At 41.6% G+C, this 25479-nt stretch overlaps 1 protein-coding gene across 3 annotated transcripts in view; it reads right to left on the bottom strand.

Moving 5' to 3' along the window:
- Positions 1-25479, bottom strand: part of LOC133544158 (fibroblast growth factor 14-like) — a 203979-nt gene that overhangs the window by 19095 nt on the left and 159405 nt on the right. Inside the window, exons 4-5 of one of the 3 annotated variants that reach the window (XM_061889254.1) lie at positions 9618-9816; positions 2305-9362 (exon numbers count right to left, since the gene is read on the bottom strand). In XM_061889254.1, coding sequence (XP_061745238.1) covers positions 9214-9362; positions 9618-9816 — 348 coding nt within the window. In that variant the 3' untranslated portion in view covers positions 2305-9213. Of the gene's footprint in view, positions 1-2304; positions 9363-9617; positions 9817-25479 lie in introns of those variants that run through there. The other 2 variants (XM_061889256.1, XM_061889255.1) reach the window with 2 other exon arrangements.

The following is a 25479-nucleotide window of genomic DNA, read 5'->3' as shown; positions in this document are numbered from 1 at the left end:
CGCCTGTGAGTGCCGTCGGCCAGGACTGATATCAAATGAATGTGGAAAAAAATGGGCTGCGGCAAAAAGGACAGTTTTTTTACGGACAGCAAAAGCGTTGCGTGTGCCTGTTAGACCGCTATGAGTTTATGCTAACTTAGACTGTGGTATGACGGTAATGTGACTTGTATTAAAGGCCTACTGAGACCCACTACTACCGACCACGCATTCTAATAGTTTATATATAAATGATGAAATCTTAACATTGCAACACATGCCAATACGGCCTTTTTTAGTTTACTAAATTGCAATTTTAAGTTTCGCGCAGAAGTATCATGCTAAAACGTTGCGGTATGATGACGCGTGCGCGTGACATCACGCATTGTAGAGGACATTTTGTTCCAGCACCGTTCCCAGCTATAAGTCGTCTGTTTTCATCGCATAATTCCACAGTATTCTGGACTCTGTGTTGCTGAATCTTTTGTAATTTGTTCAATGAGTAATGGAGACGTCAAAGAAAGCTGTAGGTGGGAAGCGGTGTATTGCGGCTGCCTTTAGCAACACAAACACAGCCGGTGTTTCATTGTTTACATTCCCGAAAGATGACGGTGAAGCTTACTATGGAACAGAGATGTCAAGCGAACACGGTTGGATTGGACAACACACACAAAGTACAGTGTATTATGCAGCGATCATTTCGAAAGATCGTGTTTCGAAGAAAGGGTGGAGTGCCATCTCTGGGTTGGGGAGGAGACCCCGCCCCAAGGGGAGGAGTTCAAGTACCCAGGTTGTATCGATCCGTTGTGGTGAAGAAGGAGCTGAGCCGGAAGGCAAAGCTCTCAATTTACCGGTCGATCTACGTTCCCATCCTCACCTATGGTCATGAGCTTTGGGTCATGACCGAAAGGATAAGATCACGGGTACAAGCGGCCGAAATGAGTTTCCTCCGCCGTGTGGCGGGGCTCTCCCTTAGAGATAGGGTGAGAAGCTCTGCCATCCGGGAGGAACTCAAAGTAAAGCCGCTGCTCCTCCACATCGAGAGGAGCCAGATGAGGTGGTTCGGGCATCTGGTCAGAATGCCACCCGAACGCCTCCCTCGGGAGGTGTTTAGGGCACGTCCAACCGGTAGGAGGCCACGGGGAAGACCCAGGACACGTTGGGAAGACTATATCTCCCGGCTGGCCTGGGAACGCCTCGGAATCTCCCGGGAAGAGCTAGACGAAGTGGTTGGAAAGAGGGAAGTCTGGGCTTCCCTGCTTAGGCTGCTGCCCCCGTGACCCGACCTCGGATAAGCGGAAGATGATGGATGGATGGATGGATGGTGTTTCAAAGAGGGTCCCTTGCGAAGGCCAGAGATGGGCATTGCCACCACCCGTCGACTGGTGCTGAAGAAAGGTGCGGGGCCGACCTTCAGGTTGTACAGGTACGACCATATAATCTCACTTAAACACTAGTAACACAATAAGCAGATAAGGGATTATCCAGAATTATCCTAGTAAATTTGTCTAATAACATCTGAATCGCTCCCACTGTATAGTCTTTTTTCTTTCTTTCTAGTCCTTCCCTCTCACTATCCTCAGCCACAAATCTTTCATCCTCGCTTAAATTAATGGGGAAATCGTCGCTTTCTCGGTCCGAATCGCTCTCGCTGCTGGTGGCCATGATTGCAAACAATGTTCGGATGTGAGGAGCTCCACAACCCGTGATGTTACGCGCACATCGTCTGCTACTTCCGGTACAGGCAAGGCTTTTTCTATCAGCACCAAAAGTTGCGAACTTTATCGTGGATGTTCTCTACTAAATCCTTTCAGCCAAAATACGGCAATATCGCGAAATGATCAAGTATGACACATAGAATGAACCTGCTATCCCAGTTTAAATAGGAAAGTAGGCCTTTTTTATGGAAGCATTTGAGAAAACCTAGGAAATGAGCAGTATTACTGGTCCAAATGTGGCTATCATTTAGGGTTTTACGATCATTTTGATTTCAGACAATTTTGATTTCAGACAATTTTGATTATGGGGAAACACCACGGTTTACCATTAATACAGCCTCAACTTGTTGCTCAGATTAAATCAAATGACAAAACTTTTCTTCTACATATAAAAAGTGCAACATTAAACAGTTTCAAGTCAGCTCATCATGCTTAATTTATTACAGCATTTGGGAAACCTGTAGTTAGTTGATTTTTATTATGTAAATGTGATATTTTTGTCGACGTGTGATAGCAGGGACCCTGCTATTCAAAACTAGGCTGCTATATTACTAATGATCAATGTAACTATTGCTGAAAAAATAGTACTATACCAATAGGAGAGACTAATCATACCTGAACACCATGGAGTTCAAGTGAAACAGACAGACAGGGTTTGCAAGAAATGAATTTGTCGGCAATCCATGATTTCTTTCTATAAATCTTTAATATTGTTCTGTTCTGTGTGTATACAATAGGTGAGACACAAACTGTACAGTGCAGACATAATTTGTTTGCATATCATGGACATAGGAGGAACTGAACATTTACTGAAAGACAGCAGACAGTACGAGCCACCTTTTGCTACCCAGCTCACTAGAACAGTACAGGATTCACAAAGGTGAGATGCTGCTTGCTCCTGTTTGTCATCTTTACGTGACCCGAACAAGTGTTCTTTTAAATGCTGTCAGGCATATCGATCGGGAGCAGAATTGAGCTAAAAGCTGCTTTGTTTTTAGCACACATTTCCTACAAGACAACATGCACTAGCCCCTTGCCATCCACCCACGTCATTGGTCCATTGATAACACGTGCAACAAGTGGAAACAGTCCGAGCGGCGACATTAGGACGTAATAAGCGCCCTGCCTAGCTTAGATACAGCCGACACAACAGAGCGGCGCAAAGGATTACTGATAAGTCATATGGTGTGTGTCTGTGTAATAAGGCCTTCTTCTGTCAGAGGAACAGAGTGAACCTGAAAAGAGACCAGCTACATCACGAACGCTGCTCTAAATGTCTCTAAAGTGCACCCGCGCTGGTCACAAATGATTACTGCACGTCCACTCTGCAAGGTGGAAATTAAACGTCACCCGGGTTTGTCATGATTGCTCCCTTCTAATTAAAGTGGACGCTCTTTCTGTGTGCGTTGCTCATAATTGTAGCCTCAGCGCCGAGCCAACCGCTAGTTGGGAAAAAACCTCTCAGGACATACTCTCAGTAATTGTGTGCCGTGTCAGGATGTGTGATTATCACCCTGGAAAACCCTGTTATAGCTGCATCTTTGGTCCACGGATGTTTTTCACTGGACCGTCATTATTCTACAACTTATGCCACGGATCCTCAACAGCTGCTGCTAACTTCCCTGACAAGGTGGGCTTCTTTGAATAGACTCTTCCAGCACAGGGCCACACGTGATATGAATTCAATAACATAACATGTATATGTACTATGAAAGTGGCTCAACAGAACAGTCATCAATGATAACAACTCAGATGCAAATAGAACTAAATCTGAGATTTCAAGTCGTGTTACTGAATGTGATGCAAAGAAATAAGTGACCAAGTTCTGCGCTCAAACAATCCCTGCGGCGGTGGACCATGACTCTAAGGGGATACATAGACGATATACCTCAGGGGTCACCAACACCTCAAGTAGCCCGTAAGGACCAGATGAGTCGCCCGCTGGCCTGTTTGAAAAATAGCTCAAATAGCAGCACTTACCAGTGAGCTGCCTAAATGTTTTTAATTGTATTTATTTACTAGTAAGCTAGTGTCGCTTTACTTGATATTTTTAATTCTAAGAGAGACAAAAATCAAATACAATTTGAAAATCCCCAAAAATATTTTAAAGACTTGGTCTTCACTTGTTTAAATATATTCTTTTATTCTTTTTACTTTGCTTATTATAACTTTCAGAAAGACAATTTTAGAGAAAAAAATACAACCTTTAGGATTTTTAAACACATATACCTTTTAAATTCCTTCCTCTTCTTTTCTGACAATTTAAATCAATGTTCAAGTATTTTTTTTTTATTGTAAAGAATAATAAATACATTTTAATTTAATTCTTCATTTTAGCTTCTGTTTTTTCGACGAAGAATATTTGTGAAATATTTCTTCAAACTTATGACTAAAATTCAAAAAAATTATTCTGGCAAATCTAGAAAATCTGTAGAATCAAATTTAAATCTTATTTCAAAGTCTGTTGAATTTCTTTTAAAATTTTTGTTCTGGAAAATCTAGAAGAAATAATGATTTGTCTTTGTTAGAAATATACCTTGGTCCAATTTGTTATATATTCTAAAAAAGTGCAGATTGGATTCTAACCTATTTAAAACATGTCATTAAAATTCTAAAATTAATCTTAATTGGGAAAAATTACTAATGATGTTCCATAAATTCTTTTTTTAAATTTTTTTCAAAAAGATTCAATTTAGCTAGTTTTTCTCTTCATTTTTTTTCAGTTGAATTTTGATTTTAAAGAGTCGAAATTGAAGATAAACTATGTTTCAAAATTTAATTTTCTTTTTTTCGTGTTCTCCTCTTAAACTGTTCAATTAAGTGTTTTTTCATCATTCATTCTCTACAAAAAATGTACGACAGAATGAATAACAGAAATACCCATTTTTTTATATACATATAGATTTATTTATTTATTAAAGGTAAATTGAGCAAATTGGCAATTTAATTAAGTGTGTATCAAACTGGTAGCCCTTCGCATTAATCATTACCCAAGAAGTAGCTCTTGGTTTCAAAAAGGTTGGTGACCCCTGATATACCTGATTGTCAGGGCTAGATTTATTATTTCCTAGCAACAATGTTACAACGAGTGTCACAATGCACGTTAACAATCAATATTTCGTTGACGCGAGACAAGTACAACACCAGCCTAAAGACTTCTTTCTCATCAGTGCGTGGCGGGCGTTGGTCTGGTGAGGTGCGCTGGATTCGCCAGCGTCTCAACATTTGGTGTACAGTGGAGCCTCGAAGGTCAAACGCAATCTGTCCTGACACGCTGGGCAGCTCCTGATATATTCATATTTTGAAACTATTGTGAAGTAAATCTTGTCACGGCTGCACCTTGTGATTCCTTATGCCCCACATAAGAATACAACTGTTTTTAAAACGTGCTGCAAGCATTATATTCTCCCGTCCAAAGGCAAAACCTAGTAACTCAATTTTGGTCAAAACTGAGCTGATAATAATTTTGGAGTTCCTAGGTGGTATGCTTTACATTAGTGTATGCGATATTGTAATTTGTTCCGTAAGTAAGCTGTTACGCGCATGGTACGAATGGCACCACTTAACCGCGTAGATACAACAGAAAAACCTAGTATCTCAAGGGACCAATCGGAGCTTCTTTGTCAGTCGCCTTATTGTCTATTGGGGGGCCGACGGTCAACCTGATTATGTGATATTATGGCACGAGGGGATATTTGGAAGATTGGCCCAGGACGTTGCAAGCACCTTCATTAAATGTATTGTTCTTGATTCTTCCCCTTGCATACTCTTTTGGGCAGATAACTGTGGAGGTCAAAATAAAAACTGGACGCTGTACACGGCTCTTGCCCAATGTGCAAACGCAGAATGGGGCCCACCCGAGATTGTGATAAAATATCTGGAGAAAGGGCACACGTTCATGAGAGCAGATTCAATCCATGGCTCAATCGGCAAGAAAATGAAAGCTCAAGAAAACATCTATACGTTTGACGACTTTGTAGATCTTTGTAAGACAGCATCAAGATGGATTGGTTTTCCTTTGTTTTCTCAAAATTAGCTAGAAGTGAGTTACTAGGTTTTGCCTTTGGACGGGAGTATTACGGGTATGTTATACCGTTTTTTAGCTCCGAGCACACCTACTAATGATAGCGATTTTTGGCAACTAATGTTAGCCACTATTGAATGCATAGCAGTCGTAACAACAACTGCAGATTAGGGCTATCATCAGCTACCAATTTTCATAGTTGGATCTGATTCATCTGACGGAGCTAGTGGGGATCCTATCAAACAGATCTCATGTACAACTTTGTGCACCAAAAAAGCCTAAACCACAGAGATTTGGTTGTTTAGTAGAGTCTTCAGATCGACCCAATTAAGGTGGCGAAGCGCTGAGAAGACTCTTAGGCAATGATTCTTAACCTTGTTGGAGGTCCCGAACCCCACCAGTTTTATTATGTGCATTCACCGAACCCTTCTTTAGTGAAAAATAAAACATTTTTTCAAATTCAAGACAAGGTTATATGTTTTTTTACTGGTGCACAAAATGAACCGTGTATGAACATCACCTTGTTCAAGGAACAAAACCAACACAGTGCATGAACTCACAACAAATTACACACCTGTAAATCTGATGGAAAATTAGAGGGAACATTGTTTGGGGGTATCGTTAGTACGTCGATAGGGAGAAGTTTTTATTTACACAATGAGTCGGGTGTGTCCGCCGAACCGCTGAGGCCGACTCACCGAACCCCTAGGGTTCGATCGAATCCAGGTTAAGAACCACTGCTCTTAGTCTTGAATAAGAAGAAGTAAATGTTGTAACAAGATTTTCGGAGGTGAACTGGCAGAATGATCATTATTGTTGCCAGAAAGGAGCTGTGAGGGAGGACTCGTGCCCGAGCGAACTGGTGGAAGCTACACTTTCTGTGTTCGATGCGTGCTGTGTCCAGTTTCCGGTAGGTCCCCCCAGCGGGCACAAGGCGTGCAGTGTTATGGCGGGCTCCGTGTTTGGTGGCACGGTACAACGAGCCTCGCAACTCTTATCTCTGATCGTCCTTCCAACAAACCCGCTTTTAAAAGGGGGGCCTCGGGTACACAATGTCTGACAATTCGACTGCAAATTTGATTGTCGAATCAGACTTCTTACAAGTTGATCTGTCAAATAGTGGACTCTTCTAAGATCCTGGATTGTTATTGGCTTCTCTGGGACTGCTTTTGTGTGTATGTGGACAAACTCTGAGCGCGCATGTTTGTTCAAGACAGCCGCGGCTGACACCCATTAACGGCATTAATCCTATTTGGACCACATTTATTGAATTAAATTTGTAATTGTGATACAAGTAGACATTTATTTGCTCAGCCGCGCTTTTAAACCACTAATGGCAACATCACATATACAGCAAATTTAACCACTGTTAATAGTAAAATGTGACTGATAGCAAAGAATTGGTCCGTTGACGAAGCAGTTTTACATTTTTGGTGTATCCTTTTACACTTTCTTTATACTGCTTATAAGACTGGCCCTTCTTCTGGAATAAGTAAGTCAAAAAATCTCCCAAAAAGTATTGTATTGTTAAAGTATCAAGCAACTTAGGAGGCCTATTTTTCATGGTGAAATTGTGAATAGAAGGACTTCGGGGTGTTGGCCTTCAGAGGTTCCACTGTGTAGACCAACAACCAGCGATGAGAGAAACTACAACACAACTTCCCGGTGAGACAACAGCAGAAATACACTTGACAAGTTTTGTCCTAAGTACACCGGTCTTGCTGTTATTTTGTCGTTTCAGTCGCAGAGCGGACACATTATTCAAGTTCACTTGTTTTAACAAGAGGTCGCGGTACCAGAGGGGAGGGAACAACATGTTCTTCAACGAGGGAGTAAAGCCTACAGCTGTGGTCCTGACGTGCGAGCCGTTTCATTTTATTCCACCTGTTGCTGAGGGGATACAGCTCGTCTGATTAGTGACACAGCCTCGTTTCTGTCTTCGTGGTCATTTATCTCGGTCCAGTTTAGAGGGAGGGACAGCTACTGAAATCACATCTGCTGAGCCTCTAGCGTCTCTTTTACTGCCGCTAACTGGACGAGTAGGATCACAGTATTCGTATCTACTCACAGAAAATATATGAGTGAATACCAGTGTGGTTCACTGGCATCTGAACAAAAAGCCCGGGTTTGGAACAAGGATTCAAGTCTTGAACAGATCCGAGCTAAGTGGACAGTCACAGTGAGGATTCTATTTGGTTTGCTTTCATTAAGGAGGGTACTCTATTTTCTTTCCTTGCAGTTCCCCACACTAGAGCTTGTCATGCGATATTTCGATTGAGGCTAAAATACCTGTGCCGTTTCAAGGTCACATCAAACCTTTTACTAGCTATTAAAACTGCCTTCATGTTACAAGCCACGCCTCTGTATTCAGTGCCTCAAACTAAGTGACTTTAACGCGATTTACCCTGTTCACTTTTACCCTCACTCTTACCTTTAAAATTCAAGTTCTTGGGACGGCAGCAGGTTTTGATACACCGCCAGGAATAGGAGCTCATATCTGTCCCTAAAAGGTACAAACTGTGCGATTGTACCCAAAGGACTACTTCTTGGACACCATGGTAACTATGTACCTTTCCAGAGCCCAAGCAGTGGCAAGCCATCCTCTGAGAGTGTAGGCTTGAGCTTTTCCATTCAGTTACATTCTACTTGTCCTCTGCTACTCCATGTAAACAACACTGCTACCTGGCTGCCTGAAACTTTGCCTCCATCTGCTTGGTGCTACAAACGCTTGTCTTCGTTTGAAGCGATGTGCCGATTTGAGCAAGTTCTTGCTGGGGTTCTTGAGTGGAGCTACGAGTGCGGATGTCATAGCATGCTTTAAGCGGCTGACAGGGAGGTAGCAACTGAAGTCAGTTCTGTATCTGTACAACCAAGCAGCTTGGTCTTCCATCAGCCTTTTGATAAGCTACCGACAAAGCGATAAACAAAAATGATAGACAGTGCCTGTCAAATAAGAACAAAACGTGTCGAATCAGGACAATGTGTGACGGATCTAAATGCACGGCTGCGTCCTCATCACTCCGTCATGTTTGTCTTAATGATTTAAAACTGTTGTGTAGCTTGTGTGCGTGTACGTGCAATGTGCGTCTGAGGCCCGCAGCCAGCAAGCACATTTGGTGACAGAGCAGTAGACTATCAGAGAAGGAAAAGCAGGCCCCTTAGTAACAGATTGTCACAGGAAAACACCGGTGGATACGACACTTGGGTACTTTTTGTAGTTGTTGACATTTTGCGAAGCCTGTCTTCTCCAAGGGAAGGTCAAGCTACTGCCCACTTCCAGCTGGCTGTCGCCATCCTCTTCCTGTCTGGCGCTCTGCTGCCTACAACAAGAGTTATGTCCAATAAGGTGAGCAGTGAGGTGCCTGGTGTGGCTCCCCACTGCCGACGAGTCCAAACTTGGCTTTGAGTTTGTTTTGTCGCATTTGTTGCAGAGTTGCTGGCTTTTCCTGGACTCCGCTTAGCCGGGTGAGAGAGGGAGAGATACTGGGGGCGGGGCTATGTCGCCTCCTTGTCAGGTTTGCTGACAGGCTTGCCGCCATTCATGACCACTGGCTCGCTGGTTGTGCTTTTGGAAGGCGGGCCCCCGGCGAGCTTAGGCACCGCCTCCCCTACATCGTGCAACGAAGGCTCTCGGTACATCGCAACTAGAGGGGTGGGCAGGAAGGTGTCAGGGGGTTCATTTAATGTGTGACACGAGGGGGTTGTAATGGTGAAGAGGTGAAGACACAGGGAATAAAAAGAACATAAAAGTGATTTATGAAGTGATAGTAGAACATATGAATGAAAGTAGAAATTAAGGGGAAGGATCAGAGAAAGAGAAATGGGAAAATTCATTAAAGACTCTTTTAGCCATTAAAAAAACAAACTGATCCGGACTAAAGCAGTGAGGCGATGCTTACCTTCTATAGGTTTAGGCAGGAAATGTGCAGCTGGTTTGGTCTTCTTGACTCGGTTTCCCTTCATGGCCTGGCCTTCCTTGTTGAGGCCCAGAAACCAGGCGCGGCCCGACTCCTTCTGCCTGTAGAGCATGGAGCTGTAGATGACGTAGTAGTTCTCAAACACAGACTCCTTAAACTTGCACTCCGGGGTGAACAGTTCCTGAAAAGACGGGGAAAAAAACGTTCAAAAACCTTTTGGCGTTTTACAATATTAAGTACCTAAGAGGAATGGAAAAGACGCTTGGAGAAAAAAGTCAGGGGGAGGCACAATCCATTTCCATGAATGAGCTCATCTGTTGATTGTTTTGATGAGCTGTTTAATCAGTGAGTCAAAATGTTCAAGGTGATGTGTTCACGTTGATTATTTTGTCCCGAACACAAACCAGCAATTAAACGACACCTTTCAGAACCAAGTATTTCATATGAAGAAAAACAACAGTCAAACAATCTTTAAGAGCAAGCTTTACTTTCATTCACCAGCAGCTAAAATCCATGTCTGTATAGGAAAACCGCTACTGGAACAATTTTAATGATGTTGGGTGGCTACCAGACTGATCTTCCAACTCTTAACATCTCTGAGGGATGCAGCTGTAGCTAGAATGACAAACAGTGCAGCATAAATCTTTGTCCATGCCGATCAACAATCCTCATTTGTATGAGCAGGGCCGTCGAAGTGGGGATATTTTTGTTGCTGTCATGTAAATATGAAGGTTATAAAAATGATGGCATGAATGCTAATCAAAAACAAATATGGTCATGAAAGTTCAAGAATAAAGTTGTTTGAATCATATTGAGAACATCAAAGTAACTATAACTACATCAAATATGCAGCAAACCTAGCATGGAACGCTTCAGTCAAAATGGATGTCATAACATCAACAAAGCTCATATTTAACATTCAGACACAGCACCAGAATATTTGGAACAAGAATCAGGTGACAGAAGAAAGTTAAAAATGCACTAAATCTACTTGGGGCAGCATAGGAGAAAGTTTAGGTTAATCCTCACTTTTGCATCACATTGCAAATAACTGCGGTGCATTCAAAGGCCCTTGATGTAGGTTAGAAACAGACCGAGGCGTCACTAGTTTATAAAGGCAATGCACTAACAATAATATATTCATAACAATAATAATTATGTATTTTTATGATTGGTATTGTCCACTGATGACAATCCTACGTGTGTCAGCTAAACTCTACTTTACAATCTAAAGTACAGTAAAAGGAAAGTCAATATATTTATTGAATATTGACAGGTTATATGATTGTTCATAATATTCAGGCCAATTATTATTGAATTTCTTGGCACGTTTTTGTAAAAAAACAACAACAACAACAACAACAAAAAGGGCTCCAGCACCCAATGCACAAGCGGTTGAAAATGGATGGATGGGATAAAAAAAGTTTTTAAAAAAATACAAAAATAAAACCCAATTATTTTAAAAGGATTGAATTGTTTTTTTTATTCCATCCATCCATCCATCCATTTTCTACCGCTTATTCCCTTTTGGGGTCGCGGGGGGCGCTGGCGCCTATCTCAGCTACAATCGGGCGGAAGGCGAGGTACACCCTGGACAAGTCGCCACCTCATCGCAGGGCCGTTTTTTTTATTCCCATTCTTTTAAATCCCAAAACGGAATTAAGGTTTTTATGTGTTTTAGGCTTGCAATAATTAAATTCAAAGTGCATGTAAAAATATATACTGTATAGATACATACACCCACACACATTATATGTATATATGTATGCAGTCGCGATCAAAAGTTTATATACACTTGTAAAAAAACATATTGTCATGGCTGTCTTGAGTTTCTAATACTTTTTCCACTCTTATTTTTTTTGTGATAGAGTGATTGGAGCACACACTTGTTGGTCAGAAAAAACATTCATGAAGTTTAGTTTTTTTATGAATTTATTATGGATCTACTGAAAATGTGACCAAATATTTTGGGTCAAAAGTATACATACAGCAATGTTGCTATTTGGTTACATGTCCCTTGGCAAGTTTCACTGCAATAAGACGCTTTTGGTAGCCATCCACAAGCTTCTGGCGAGCTTCTGGTTTAATTTTTGACCACTCCTCTTGACAAAATTGGTGTAGTTCAGCTAAATTTGTTGGTTTTCTGACGTGGACTTGTTTCTTCAGCATTGTCCACATGTTTAAGTCAGGACTTTGGGAATGCCATTCTAAAACATTCATCCTAGCCTGATTTAGCCATTACTTTACCACTTCTGATGTGTGTTTGGGGTCATTGTCCTGTTGGAACACCCAACTGTGCCCAAGACCCACTCTTCGGGCTAATGATTTTAGGTTGTGCTGAAGAATTTGGAGGTAATCCTCCTTTTTCGTCCACCGTCAAGCATGGTGGTGGTAGTATGGTGCTCTGGGCTTGTTTTGCTGCAAATGGAACTGGTGGTTTAAATGGGACAATGAAAAAGGCGGATTACCTCCAAATTCTTCAGCACAACCTAAAATCATTAGCCCGAAGAGTGGGTCTTGGGCACAGTTGGGTGTTCCAACAGGACAATGACACCAAACACATGTCAAAAGTGGTAAAGGAATGACTAAATCTGGCTAGAATTAATATTTCAAAAGGGCATTCCAAAAGTCCTGACTTAAACGTATGGACAATGCTGAAGAAACAAGCCCACGTCAGAAAACCAACAAATTTAGCTGAACTGCACCAATTTTGTCAAGAGGAGTGGTCAAAAATTAAACCAGAAGCTTGTGGATGGCTACCAAAAGCCCCTTATTGCAGTGAAACTTGCCAAGGGACATGTAACCAAATATTAACATTGCTGTCTGTATACTTTTGACCCAGCAGGTTTGGTCACATTTTCAGTAGACCCATACTTCATGAATGTTTTTTGTGACCAACAAGTATGTGCTCAAATCACTCGATCACAAAGTAATAAGAGTTGAAGAAAGTATTGGAAATTCAAGACAGCCATGACATTATGTTCTTTACAAGTGTATGTGAACTTTTGATTGCGACACACACACGCACACGCATAGTATATGTATATATATTTTTAAAATGTTTTTTTATTTTAGTTTATAGTGTGATGGGGGGCCCAAAATGTGCTACACCCTTGTAAATCAGCACAAAATGGTCAGACCTTGTCATTAAGATTCATTCATGACTCACTGAATAAGTGAGGAATACGTACTTAACAGTGCCTAAAATTTCAGTTAAAGGCCTACTGAAACCCACGACTACCGACCACGCAGTCTGATAGTTTATATATCAATGATGAAATATTAACATTGCAACACATGCCAATAAGGCCGGTTAAATTTCTTAAATTACAATTTTAAATTTCCCGTGGAGTTTCTTGTTGAAAACGTCGTGGAATGATGATGCGCATGATGACGCGTGCGCGTGACGTCTCGGGTTGTAGCGGACATATTAGCCCAGCACCACACACGGCTAAAAGTCGTCTCTTTTCATCACATAACTACACAGTATTTTGGACATCTGTCTTGCTGAATCTTTTGCAATTTGTTCAATTAATAATGGAGACTATAAATAAGAATGCTGTTGGTGGAAAGCGGTGGATTGCAGCTGCCTTGAGCACCGAGACACAGCCACTGAGCGGTCAAGCGAACATGTTTCTCTATGTCAACCAGCAAGTTTTTGGATGGGAAAATTGTGATATTAAGTCAGCTCTTACCGGAGACTTCAGTGGATTATGGGACCTCCTCCTGTATCCGTCAAAAAGGCAGCTGTGATCTTGGCTCCTCCATTGGCTTCTCTCTGAGACACTGGCGTTCACCGCAGCCATCCGACTTTCAGGTATGACTTTAATATCTCATTAAAACACTATTAAAACAATAAGCAGATAAGGGATTTTCCAGAATTATCCTAGTAAATGTGTCTAATTACATCTGAAACGCTACCACTGCCGCCGCCTGGAGCCGTCGCTTTGTCTTTTTTTTTCTTTTTTAGTGCCTCACTCTAACTTTCCTCATCCACAAATCTTTCATCCTTGCTCAAATTAATGGGGAAATTGTCGCTTTCTCGGTCAGAACAGCTCTTGCTGCTGGAGGCTATGATTATAAACAATGTGAGGATGTGAGGAGCCCTACAACCCATGACGTCACGCGCACATCGTCTGCTACTTTCGGTAAAGGCAAGGCTTTTTTATTAGCGACCAAAAGTTTCGAACTTTATCGTCGATGTTCTGTACTAAATCCTTTCAGCAAAAATATGGCAATACCGTGAAATGATCAAGTATGACACATAGAATGGACCTGCTATCCCCGTTTAAATAAGAAAATCTCATTTCAGTACGCCTTTAAATATGTTTTTGTTTTTTTAAATAGATGGGTTTGAAACTTGAAACAAAATTGCACACACATTTATCGGATTGTTCCCGAGCCCTTCACAAAGTTGCGTGCAACTCCGTGACTTAGTAAATTCTGCTCACAGACATCGACTTAGCAAATTGAACAAGTGTGCAGAGGTAATCCTCTCCTGATCAGCTTGTCCTCGCCTTTACTTCAGTAATCAGCAAATGAATGAAAGTCTGCGCAGATTCACAAGCATGTGTGGATGAAGCGTCCTTCACATGTGAAGAGGCCCAAACAAACGCCATGTTGGGTAGGCTGGTCACTGATCGTCTGGGCTTCCTCTTATTGGCTGCTGATGGCGTCTTGCCAGAGCCACAGACACATTGTCATTCAGCTCAGGTCTGCCGGTCCGAGTCTCATAGCAACATGAGGAAGAGAGGCGACAATGTAGCCGTGGCAACCAACCAGCGCTGAGAGGGAGGGGTCAGTGTATATAGGGGGATGAGATGGTGGGCTGTGTTAGAAATATACTGACAATCACCCAGTAATTTAACATATTAGTAGGTCTGTGTTCATTTACACATAATTGCTTTTCCAGAAAAATCTTGTGTGGAAGAAGGGAAATCGCCAAACATTAGCGCCAGGAAGCAGCTACAGGGATCATATGTATATCCACACCTAGATCCACACCCACACACACTTGTGGCTTTGAGAGTGAATGACTGGAGGTGCAGAAGCATTTGCTCGACTAACTAAATAATTGGTTGGCGACAACTAGGAGCAGGTGATTATGATTGAATGCTCTATTAAACATACCAACATAACGCCACCAATAATGTCTGGGTGGCTGTGATGATTTCAACCAGCCAGAGGAGCTTTGGAGGATTAAATAAGATTTAATACATATTTAGTACTGACCTTAGGCCAAGATTCATAATTCATTTGTTGAAGAAGATGATCTTTTGTGATGTGCACTGTGCCAGGTGCGCGTAGGCATTGGTCTGGGAGGTCATGCATCATTCAAAGCTGCTTTTAAAATAAAAAGCTGCTTGACGCCCGAGCCCCCTGAAGAAGGTGAGTCATTTTAGCGCCGCTCGCCTTGTGTGGTCCTGTCGTCATTTCAAAATAGCAGAAGTGCGAAAGAATGAATGGATGAAAGAACAGGGCAGAGCAAAACTGGGACACGAAGAAGAAAAGGGAGAATAAATCACAAAGGCAAGAGGACAACAACAGCCTCTTGATTGGAAAATCAGCAGGAGATTCTCTCGCTCCCTTATCTTGAATACTCTAGCTTTCATTATTCCCGTCACTCTTCTTTCTACGTCATGGTGCACGCAGCCCTGCTCTGTTATCTTCCGACTCGCATGCGTTCTGTGCATGGATCCCATCTCCTCCCCAAATGATCAAATATAAAAAGGGCCACCAATATGCGGACCACCACCTTGCTGCGGACAAAGCGGCCGCTAAAGCAGAGCACACTAGAAAGGTTAGGCAGGGTTAACGCTTAGTAGAGATGCGCGGTTTGCGGTCACAACCGCGGAGTCCGCAGATAAACCGCGGGTCGGGCGGGTGACATGACGAAAAAATAGATTTTAAATAGATTCGGGCGGGTGGCGGTTGAACCAATTTGGAAATATATATTGTAATAATCCCAGGAATGTAGGCTCATACAACTTCTTCGTTTGTCTTGTCTCTATTGCACAAGATGTAATACAACCACACAACAGCTCTCATGTCTCTAACGCTTTTCCCGGGACAACGCAAACTCTCACTTCCTGTCGATAACGTCACTTCCCTATCCCTCCCGGAAGTCCCGCCCCCCAGCCAAAGTCATTAGCTAACACCCCGTAGCCAGCCGCTACATTATACATAGTTAAATGTTATGTTGAAGAGGTTTAACATAACATGTATTTATAAATGGTTGATTTATATAGGCTAGTAGGTAAAGTGTTGTACCTGACAACTCTTGATGCTGCAATCCATATAACACGTCACAGACATCGTCACGCTAACATCACGTGACACCTCTGATGAAGGCTACAGAAGCAAGGTAGCCCAAACTTGTCAGGTACAACACTTTACCTTACTAGCTTATAGAAAGCAACCATTTATAAATAGTTAAATGTTGTTACCCACATACGAAAAACGAGCAGCACTCTTTGAAACAGTATGTGGGCATACTTTTATTTTGAAGTGTCTCGGTTGGTCTGTCGACGGATGTAGGGAAGCTACTTTCGGGTATGGCCAACGAGGTATTTGTCATTTGTTGGTATTTTACTTGGTAAAATGTTTGATCCACATGCTGTGCATGTTATTATTTTTATGTTTGTAACCTGCTTTATTTATTACAGTTTTCACTGTGAATTTGAAGGGAAAGTAAGCCTTCAAATAAATCGGTTCAAGAAATTCATTGTGTCTGTGCTATTTGGAGGGAGTTACACTTTCTAACCTAACTAATGCCTTGCATCGTCTATATTAGATATATAACAACGGGCGGGTGTGGCTTTGATGAAATGTTGGTTTGGGTGGATTGCGGGTGGGTGACGACTTTACTGATGCGGTTGCGGGTGATATAATTGCCTATCCGCGCATCTCTAACGCTTAGGCACTGAGTGGAGTGCAGACCTCTGCAAAGGCAGAACGATCCTAATTTAGATAAGGGAATCCAAACCATTCTCAGGAATCACTGAGGACCGGTTCTCAAAAAAGAACCAGTTTTTGATTCTCTTACCTCCTCATACCCAACGCTTTCAAATGACTACATCATCTTATCAAAAGTTTAAATCCAAAATTTAACGGGTACTTCCAAAACCAAGGTTTAGTGCAAAACGGCATACGGTGACACCACTCGGACTGACTGGCTAGTTCCTGATGACCAATTAAAAATGTTGGTTGACTCAGATCTTTTTATGTAGTCGTTCACATTACCCCCCAAAATTGAGACTTCTATGCATGCTTGATGTGAACGGAAAGCATTCGCAATGCACAAATCACGTCACACTTGGTGCATTTTTTACGGAAGTAAAAATGGTTCCACATCTAGTAATTATTAGTCCTGGCACATTTGTGGCAGTTTTTAAGGATTTTGTTCAACTTTTTCTTAACCAAATTATTTAGTGCAGGAAAGTGGTTCTCATACGTTTTTTTCACCAAGTAACACCTCAGATAGACTTGGCTCTCCAAGTACCACCATAATGATCAACATTAAAATACAGTAGCGTAGTAGGCCTAAATATTTATGACAAACAAGGCAGAGGTTTTATTTAACAATTATATTTAATCTTTTTGGCCATTGTAACATTACACACAGTTTGAACAGTAACACTGTGTTTGAATATTTGATAAAGTGATTATTTGACGTACCACTAGATGGAGACATCCCAGCATCACCAGAGAGGTGTATAATGAGTATGGCCAACTAAACCATTGCTTTTCAACCACTGTGCCGCGCCACACTTGTGTGCCGTGGGAGATTATCTAATTTCACCTATTTGAGTTGAAAATATTTTTTTTGTAAACCAGTAATTATAGTTTGCAAATGATGTGTCGTTGTTGCGTGTCGGTGGTGTCTAGAGCTCAGCAGAGTAACCATGTAATACTCTTCCATATCAGTAGGTGGCAGCAGATAAATAATTGCTTTGTAGATGTCAGGAACAGCAGGAGGCAATGTGAAGGTAAAAAGGTGTTTAATGCTTAACCAAAAATAAACAAAATACGAGTGCCCCTTAAAAAAAGGCATTTAAGCTTAGGGAAGGCTATGCAGAACGAAACTAAAACTAAACTGGCTACAAAGTAAAAAAAAATCTGAATGCTGGACGACAGCAAAGACTTACTGTGGAGCAAAGGCGGCGTCTACAATGTACATCCCAACATGACATGACAATCGACAATGTCCCCACAAAGAAGGATATATACGACTGAAATATTGTTGATTGGTAAAACTAAGTAGATGCGGGAAATATCGCTCAAAGGAACACATGAAACTGCTCCAGGAAAATACCAAAAAAAGAGAAAAAGCCAGCAAAATAGGAGCCAAGACAAGAACTAAAACAATACACACAGGCAAACTCAAAATAAGTCAGGATGTGATGTGACAAGTGGTGACAGTACACCTACTTTGAGACAAGACAAGGTTATGGTTTAAATTCGTATCCAACAATTGCGACAACAACGTTTTACTGTCAACTGAGATTTGTTTTTTAATGATTTCTGCTGGTGGTGTGCCTTCGGATTTTTTCAACGCAAAAAATGTGCCTTGGCTCAAAAAAGGTTGAAAAACACTGGACTAAACAACAGGCGCCATGACTGCCATCAAGGTCATGTGCAGCTGTGCCCAGATGCATGCAATTAATGTCATTTTGACATTAGTTTTTCTGACAAAATAAACCAAAGTAATATGTCTAAATATTGTTGTAATCATACTCCAGCTTTTATACTTACAATAAAACATGCTTTTATTTCTTGAAAGTATAATTTTGTGAGCGTATTTGACGCACTCTGCTGCTGCATTACTGCAGTATTTCAGGACTAGCGGTCACTACCACGCACCCGATGACCCAATAAACATAAAAAAATTGACAAAAAACAACTTATTACCCTCTTTTTGCCAATATCTTCATTAGTTTTGGACAACAATCACGGAGAATGTATGACTTTTCAGTGAATTATGTCAACTGTGGTGTCTGCCTTTAATGCATGGGTGTCAAACTCTGGCCCGTGGGCCAAATTTGGCCCGCCGTGTAATTTCAGTTGGCCCTTGAGGCAATATCAAATTATCATTAGAGCTGGCCCGCAGGTATTATACAGCTGCGGTGCCGCTGTAACACTGCTTATACTAATACTTGCCAACCCTCCTGATTTTACCGGGAGACTTCCAAAGTTCAGTGCCCCTCCCGAAAATCTCCCGGGGCAACCATTCTCCCGAATTTCTCCCCGGACAACAATTTTGGGGTCGTGCCTTAAAGACACTGCCTTTAGCGTTCTCCACAACCTGTCGTTAAGTGAATGCAACGCATATTTCATCAATAGCCATACAGGTCACACTGAGGGTGGCCGTATAAACAACTTTAACACTGTTAAAAATATGCGCCACACTGTGAACCCACACCAAACAAGAATGGCAAACACATTTCGGGAGAACAACCGCACCGAAACACAACATGAACACAACAGAACAAATACCCAGAACCCCCTGCGGCACTAACTCTTCCGGGACGCAACAATATACACCCCTGCTACTACCAAACCCCGCCACACCCCAACTCCGACCACCTCATTGTTATTTTATTTTCAAACGTATTAGCTTGTGGAAAAAGTTAATGTTGATATCTACCTCAGAAGGCTGCCAATAGAAAAGAGGCATTACATTTTTTATTCAATTTTTATTTCTGTTATGTTTTTTCGTTTGTTTTTTGAAAGTTGATTTTGCACTATTAAATTATACAAGCGTTGTTAAAGCAAATCAGTGTAGCAAACTGAGCAATAATTAACTTTTTATTCATGCACTCTCTCTTGCTACTTCAAGGCTTGAATGTTTGATTCATTCCTTATTGTTATCCATCCATCCATTTTCTACCGCTTATTCCCTTTCGGGTTCGCGGGGGGCGCTGGCGCCTATCTCAGCTACAATTGGGCGGAAGGCAGGGTACACCCTGGACATGTCGCCTCCTCATCGCAGGGCCAACACAGATAGACAGACAACATTCACACTCACATTCACACTCACATTCACACACTAGGGCCAATTCAGTGTTGCCAATCAACCTATCCCCAGGTGCATGTCTTTGGAAGTGGGAGGAAGCCGGAGTACCCGGAGGGAACCCACGCATTCACGGGGAGAACATGCAAACTCCACACAGAAAGATCCCGAGCCTGGATTTGAACCCAGGACTGCAGGAACTTCGTATTGTGAGGCAGACGCACTAACCCCTCTGCCACCGTGAAGCCCTCCTTATTGTTGTTTTACTTTCAAATGTATTATTGGCCTGTGGAAAAAGTGTATTTTTATATTTACCCCGGAAGGCTGCAAATAGAAAAGAGTCATTCAATTTGTATTTAAATTTAATTTGATATGCATTGATATTTTTTAATTATTATTATTATTATTATCATTAGTTGAAACTCGATTTTGTATGTAACTATAAAGTTATATAAGCCTTGCTTGTTCAATATTCAATGCAAAACTTTTTTGAGTACCTATTAAAAGGTTAATTTGTTCAACCTTGGCCCGCGGCTTTTTTCAGTTTTAAATTTTGGCCCACTCTGTATTTGAGTTTGACACCCCTGCTCTAATGTATTTGTTGTACTTGTTTGCCCATATTTGTATATATACTTTTGACACAGCAGATGTGGCCACATTTTCAGTAGACTCATAATAAATTCATAAAAGAACCAAACTTCATGAATGTTTTTTGTGACCAACAAGTATTTGCTCCAATCACTCCATCACAAAAAAAAAGGAGTTGTAGAAATCATTGGAAACTCAAGACAGCCATAACATTACGTCCTTCACAACTGTATGTAAACTTTTGAGATTGGATTTGGAAGTGCTATAAACAACAACATGGCTGGCGAGGAGAAGGCGCAGTGGAAGTGGAGCAACGTAAGTAACATTGCCCACCCCCACCCCCCCCCCCCCCCCCCCCCCCCCCCCCCCCCCCCCAAGATGGTCTGTAAAACATACAGTGGGGCAAAAAAGTATTTAGTCAGCCACCGATTGTGCAAGTTCTCCCACTTAAAATGATGACAGAGGTCTGTAATTTTCATCATAGGTACACTTCAACTGTGAGAGACAGAATGTGAAAAAAAAAATCAGGAATTCACATTGTAGGAATTTTAAAGAGTTTATTTGTAAATTATGGTGGAAAATAAGTATTTGGTCAACCATTCAAAGCTCTGACTGATAGAAGGAGGTTTTGGCTCAAAATCTCACGATACATGGCCCCATTCATTCTTTCCTTAACACGGATCAATCGTCCACATTTCAAATTGTTTTTGGAAATATTCGACATCGTGTCATCCGGATCAAAGGGGAAGCGAACCATACACGATACATGGCCCCATTCATTCTTTCCTTAACACGGATCAATCGTCCTGTCCCCTTAGCAGAAAAACAGCCCCAAAGCATGGTGTTTCCACCCCCATGCTTCACAGTAGTTATGGTGTTCTTGGGATGCAACTCAGTATTCTTCTTCCTCCAAACACGACGAGTTGAGTTTATACCAAAAAGTTCTATTTTGGTTTCATCTGACCACATGACATTCTCCCAATCCTCTGCTGTATCATCCATGTATCCATTTTGGTATAAACTCAACTCGTTACATCATTTTAAGTGGGAGAACTTGCACAATCGGTGGCTGACTAAATACTTTTTTGCCCCACTGTAATCTGTGCAACATGTTGACCAAAGAACCACCATTACATGTTTAGACCACAAGGTTGAGTTCAGGATGTAGAAAAAAATTAGAACATGACTCCTTTAAGACTTGATGAATTGTTCTACATCAACGGGTTGTCAACATAAGCGGGTTCCATAGCAGAAGATTATTTTGCATATGGACTAAAAAAACAACAACATTTGGTGATCACAACATGAGCTCACATAAAAAAAAACATGGAGATTACGGTTTGTGGCAAGGATGAGCGGCATTCAGAAACAAACTGAACAAAAAGCAGCGAGCTGACGTTTGTGGCACCATCAACCCGAGCAAGCCTTGAATGACAGAAAGGTCACCGGTCCTCCCCGAGAGATGTGACTGTGCGGCCTGATAGGGCAAAGACAGACTGGCGGATCGACTGCCTGTCGCCAGAATCATGCTGATGACGTAAAACGTCTCGGCAGTGGCTAAACGGCTGACATGAAGCTCTACTCAAATGCAGCGTGCATACCTTTCGTTCTTAGAGACAATAATGGTTGATTAGAAATTCAATTAAATTGTTAAATATATTCTTGAAGTTAGTCGACTATTTGTCGATTCCGTTTGCAAATGTATCATCGGACATTGAACCCCCGTTTGATCTCCAAATGGTTCCCTTTTAGTAACTGTAATGACTAATAAGGGTAATCCCTATGCTAGTTCACCTACAACTACAGTGGGGCAGAAAAGTATTTAGTCAGCCACCGATTGTGCAAGTTCTCCAACTTAAAATGATGACAGAGGTCTGTAATTTTCATCATAGGTACACTTCAACTGTGAGAGACAGAATGTGAAAAAAAAAATCCAGGAACTCACATTTTAGGAATTTTAAAGAATGTATTTGTAAATTATGGTGGAAAATAAGTATTTGGTCACTTCAAACAAGGAAGAGTTCTGGCTTTCACAGACCTGTAACTTCTTCCTAAAGAAGCTCTTCTGTCCTCCACTCGTTACCTGTATTAATGGCACTTGTTTGAACTCGTTATCTGTATAAAAGACACCTGGCCACAGCTTCAAACAGTCAAACTCCAAACTCCACTATGGCCAAGACCAAAGAGCTGTCGAAGGACACCAGGAAAATAATTGTAGACCTGCACCGGATTGGGAAGAGTGAATCTACAATAGGCAAGCAGCTTGGTGTGAAAAAATCAACTGTGGGAGCAATTATCAGAAAATGGAAGACATACAAGACCACTGATATTTTCCCTTGATCTGGGGCTCCACGCAAGATCTCATCCCGTGGGGTCAAAATGATCATGAGAACGGTGAGCAAAAATCCCAGAAACACACGGGGGGACCTGGTGAATGACCTGCAGAGAGCTGGGACCAAAATAACAAAGGTTACCATCAGTAACACACTACGCCGACAGGGAATCAAATCCTGCAGTGACAGACGTGTCCCCCTGCTTAAGCCAGTGCATGTCCAGGCCCGTCTGAAGTTTGTCAGAGAGCACATGGATGATACAGCAGAGGATTGGGGGAATGTCATGTGGTCAGATGAAACCAAAATAGAACTTTTTGCTATAAACAACTCGTCGTGTTTGGAGGAAGAAGAATACTGAGTTGCATCCCAAGAACACCATACCTACTGTGAAGCATGGGGGTGGACTGTTTTTCTGCTAAGGGGACAGGACGATTGATCCGTGTTAAGCAAAGAATGAATGGGGGCCATGTATCGTGAGATTTTGAGCCAAAACCTCCTTCCATCAGTGAGAGCTTTGAATGGTTGACCAAATACTTATTTTCCACCATAATTTACAAATAAATTATTTAAAATTCCTACAATGTGAATTCCTGGATTTTTTTTTTTTTTTTACAGACCTCTGTCATCATTTTAAGTGGGAGAACTTGCACAATAGGTGGCTGACTAAATACTTTTTTGCCCCACTGTATATGGTTAACTTTTTACGATTATTTCCTCTAGATCAGAGTGCCCAAATTTGGCCCGTCAAGTTGTTTGGGTGGCTTTCCAAATGTAATACATATTCATACTGACCGTGGGACAAACTAGGTGCCATATATCGAACATGACGACCTACACTACCTATTATGGGGCCAAACGTTTTGCTTTTGATGGCCGTACGCATACAATTGTTGTGTTAGTTCCGCAGCCCCAGGCCTAGATCATTAAGACTTGGGCCCTAGGAGGCAAAAAGTTAGGTTGAAAAATTCACAAAAAAGATCTCTATCTGTGGGTATCACCATGAGCTGTGACAGCCCTACTACAAGTTACTAAATTTCAAAAAAAGAGTCTTCTATCATACAATTATTTTCTGTGTTTACAATTTTGAATTTTCGTATACAGTGGAACCCCAATTTGGGAAATTTTGATTTACGCACTTACAAAGAGCGAGCCAAATGTGCCTGCGTGTGTAACGTCTCTGCATACAAACGCTTTATTCATTCATTTTGTGCAGGGAAAAATTAGTGTGCAACATTTTTGAAAAGGCTGTGCAGTACACGGGGCGGCATAGCTCGGTTGGTAGAGTGGCCGTGCCAACAACTTGAGGGTTGCAGGTTCGATTCCCGCTTGTGCCATCCTAGTTACTGACGTTGTGTCCTTGGGCAAGGCACTTTACCCACCTGCTCCCAGTGCCACCCACACTGGTTTAAATGTAACTTAGGTAATGGGTTTCACTATGTAAAGCGCTTTGAGTCACTTGAGGAAAGCGCTATATAAATAAAATTCACTTCACTCCACTACACTACTAGTCACTCTTCACTGTGTGCGCCGTGACAAATTTTGTCCATTTTGCTAACTCAAAATGAGTCCCAAAAAGACAACAGAGGGAATCGCTATAGAGTTAAAAAATAAAAAGAAGCTATTTGCGAGAAGTACATTAAAGGCCTACTGAAATGAGATTTTCTTATTTAAACGGCGATAGCAGGTCCATTCTATGTGTCATACTTGATCATTTTGCAATATTGCCATATTTTTGCTGAAAGGATTTAGTAGAGAACATCCACGATAAATTTTGCAACTTTTGGTCGCAGACGATGATGTCACATGTTGATGGCTCCTCACATCCTCACAATGTTTTTAATGGGAGCCTCCAACAAAAAGAGCTATTACGACCGAGAAAACGGAAATTTCCCCATTATTTTGAGCGAGGATGAAAGATTTGTGTTTGAGGATATTGATAGCGACGGACTACAAAAAAATACATAAAAAAATCAAATAAAAAAAACAACGCGATTGCATTGGGACGGATTCAAATGTTTTTAGACACATTTACTAGGATAATTCTGGGAAATCTCTTATCTTTCTATTGTGTTGCTAGTGTTTTAGTGAGTTTAACAGTACCTGATAGTTGGAGGTGTGTGTCCACGGGTGTGTTGACGCCAGTGTCTGATGCAAGTCGACGGCAGCTGTACGAACGGCACAAGCTCAGCTGATCTTCGGTAAGTGGCGACTTTTTACCACAATTTTCTCACCGAAAACTGCTGGTTTACATTTGGTCGGGATCCATGTTCGCTTGACCGCTCTGATCCATAGTAAAGTTTCACCTCTGGGAATTTTAAACAAGGAATCACCGTGTGTTTGTGTGACTAAAGGCTAAAGATTCCCAACTCCATTTTTCAACTTTGACTTCTCCATTATTAATTCAACAAATTGCAAAAGATTCAGCAACACAGATGTCCAAAATACTGTGTAATAATGCGGTTAAAGCAGACGACTTTTAGCTGTGTGTGTGCGCAGCGCTAATATTTCCTAACAGCCCGTGACGTCAAGCGTACACGTCATCATTCCGCGAAGTTTTCAACAGGACACTTCGCGGGAAATTCTAAATTGCAATTTAGTAAACTAAAAAGACCGTATTGACATGTGTTGCAATGTTAATATGTCATCATTGATATATAAACTATCAGACTGCGTGGGCGATGGTAGTGGGTTTCAGTAGGCCTTTAATGATGCTCACAAGTATGGAAGCATAGACAAAAACGCCTTAATACAACAGCAAGTTTTAATAGTGTCGAGAACAGACTTTTTTGGAAAAATATGCCAAAGCATAGGGCTTCACGGTGGAAGACGGGTTAGTGCGTCTGCCTCACAAAACGAAGGTCCTGCAGTCCTGGGTTCAAATCCAGGCTCGGGATCTTTCTGTGTGGAGTTT

The sequence above is a fragment of the Nerophis ophidion genome, linkage group LG27 (genome assembly GCF_033978795.1).
Source record: "Nerophis ophidion isolate RoL-2023_Sa linkage group LG27, RoL_Noph_v1.0, whole genome shotgun sequence".
NCBI lineage: Eukaryota > Metazoa > Chordata > Actinopteri > Syngnathiformes > Syngnathidae > Nerophis > Nerophis ophidion.
The sequence above is the reverse complement of the archived record's forward strand: the minus strand, read 5'-3'. Positions and strand labels throughout refer to the sequence as shown.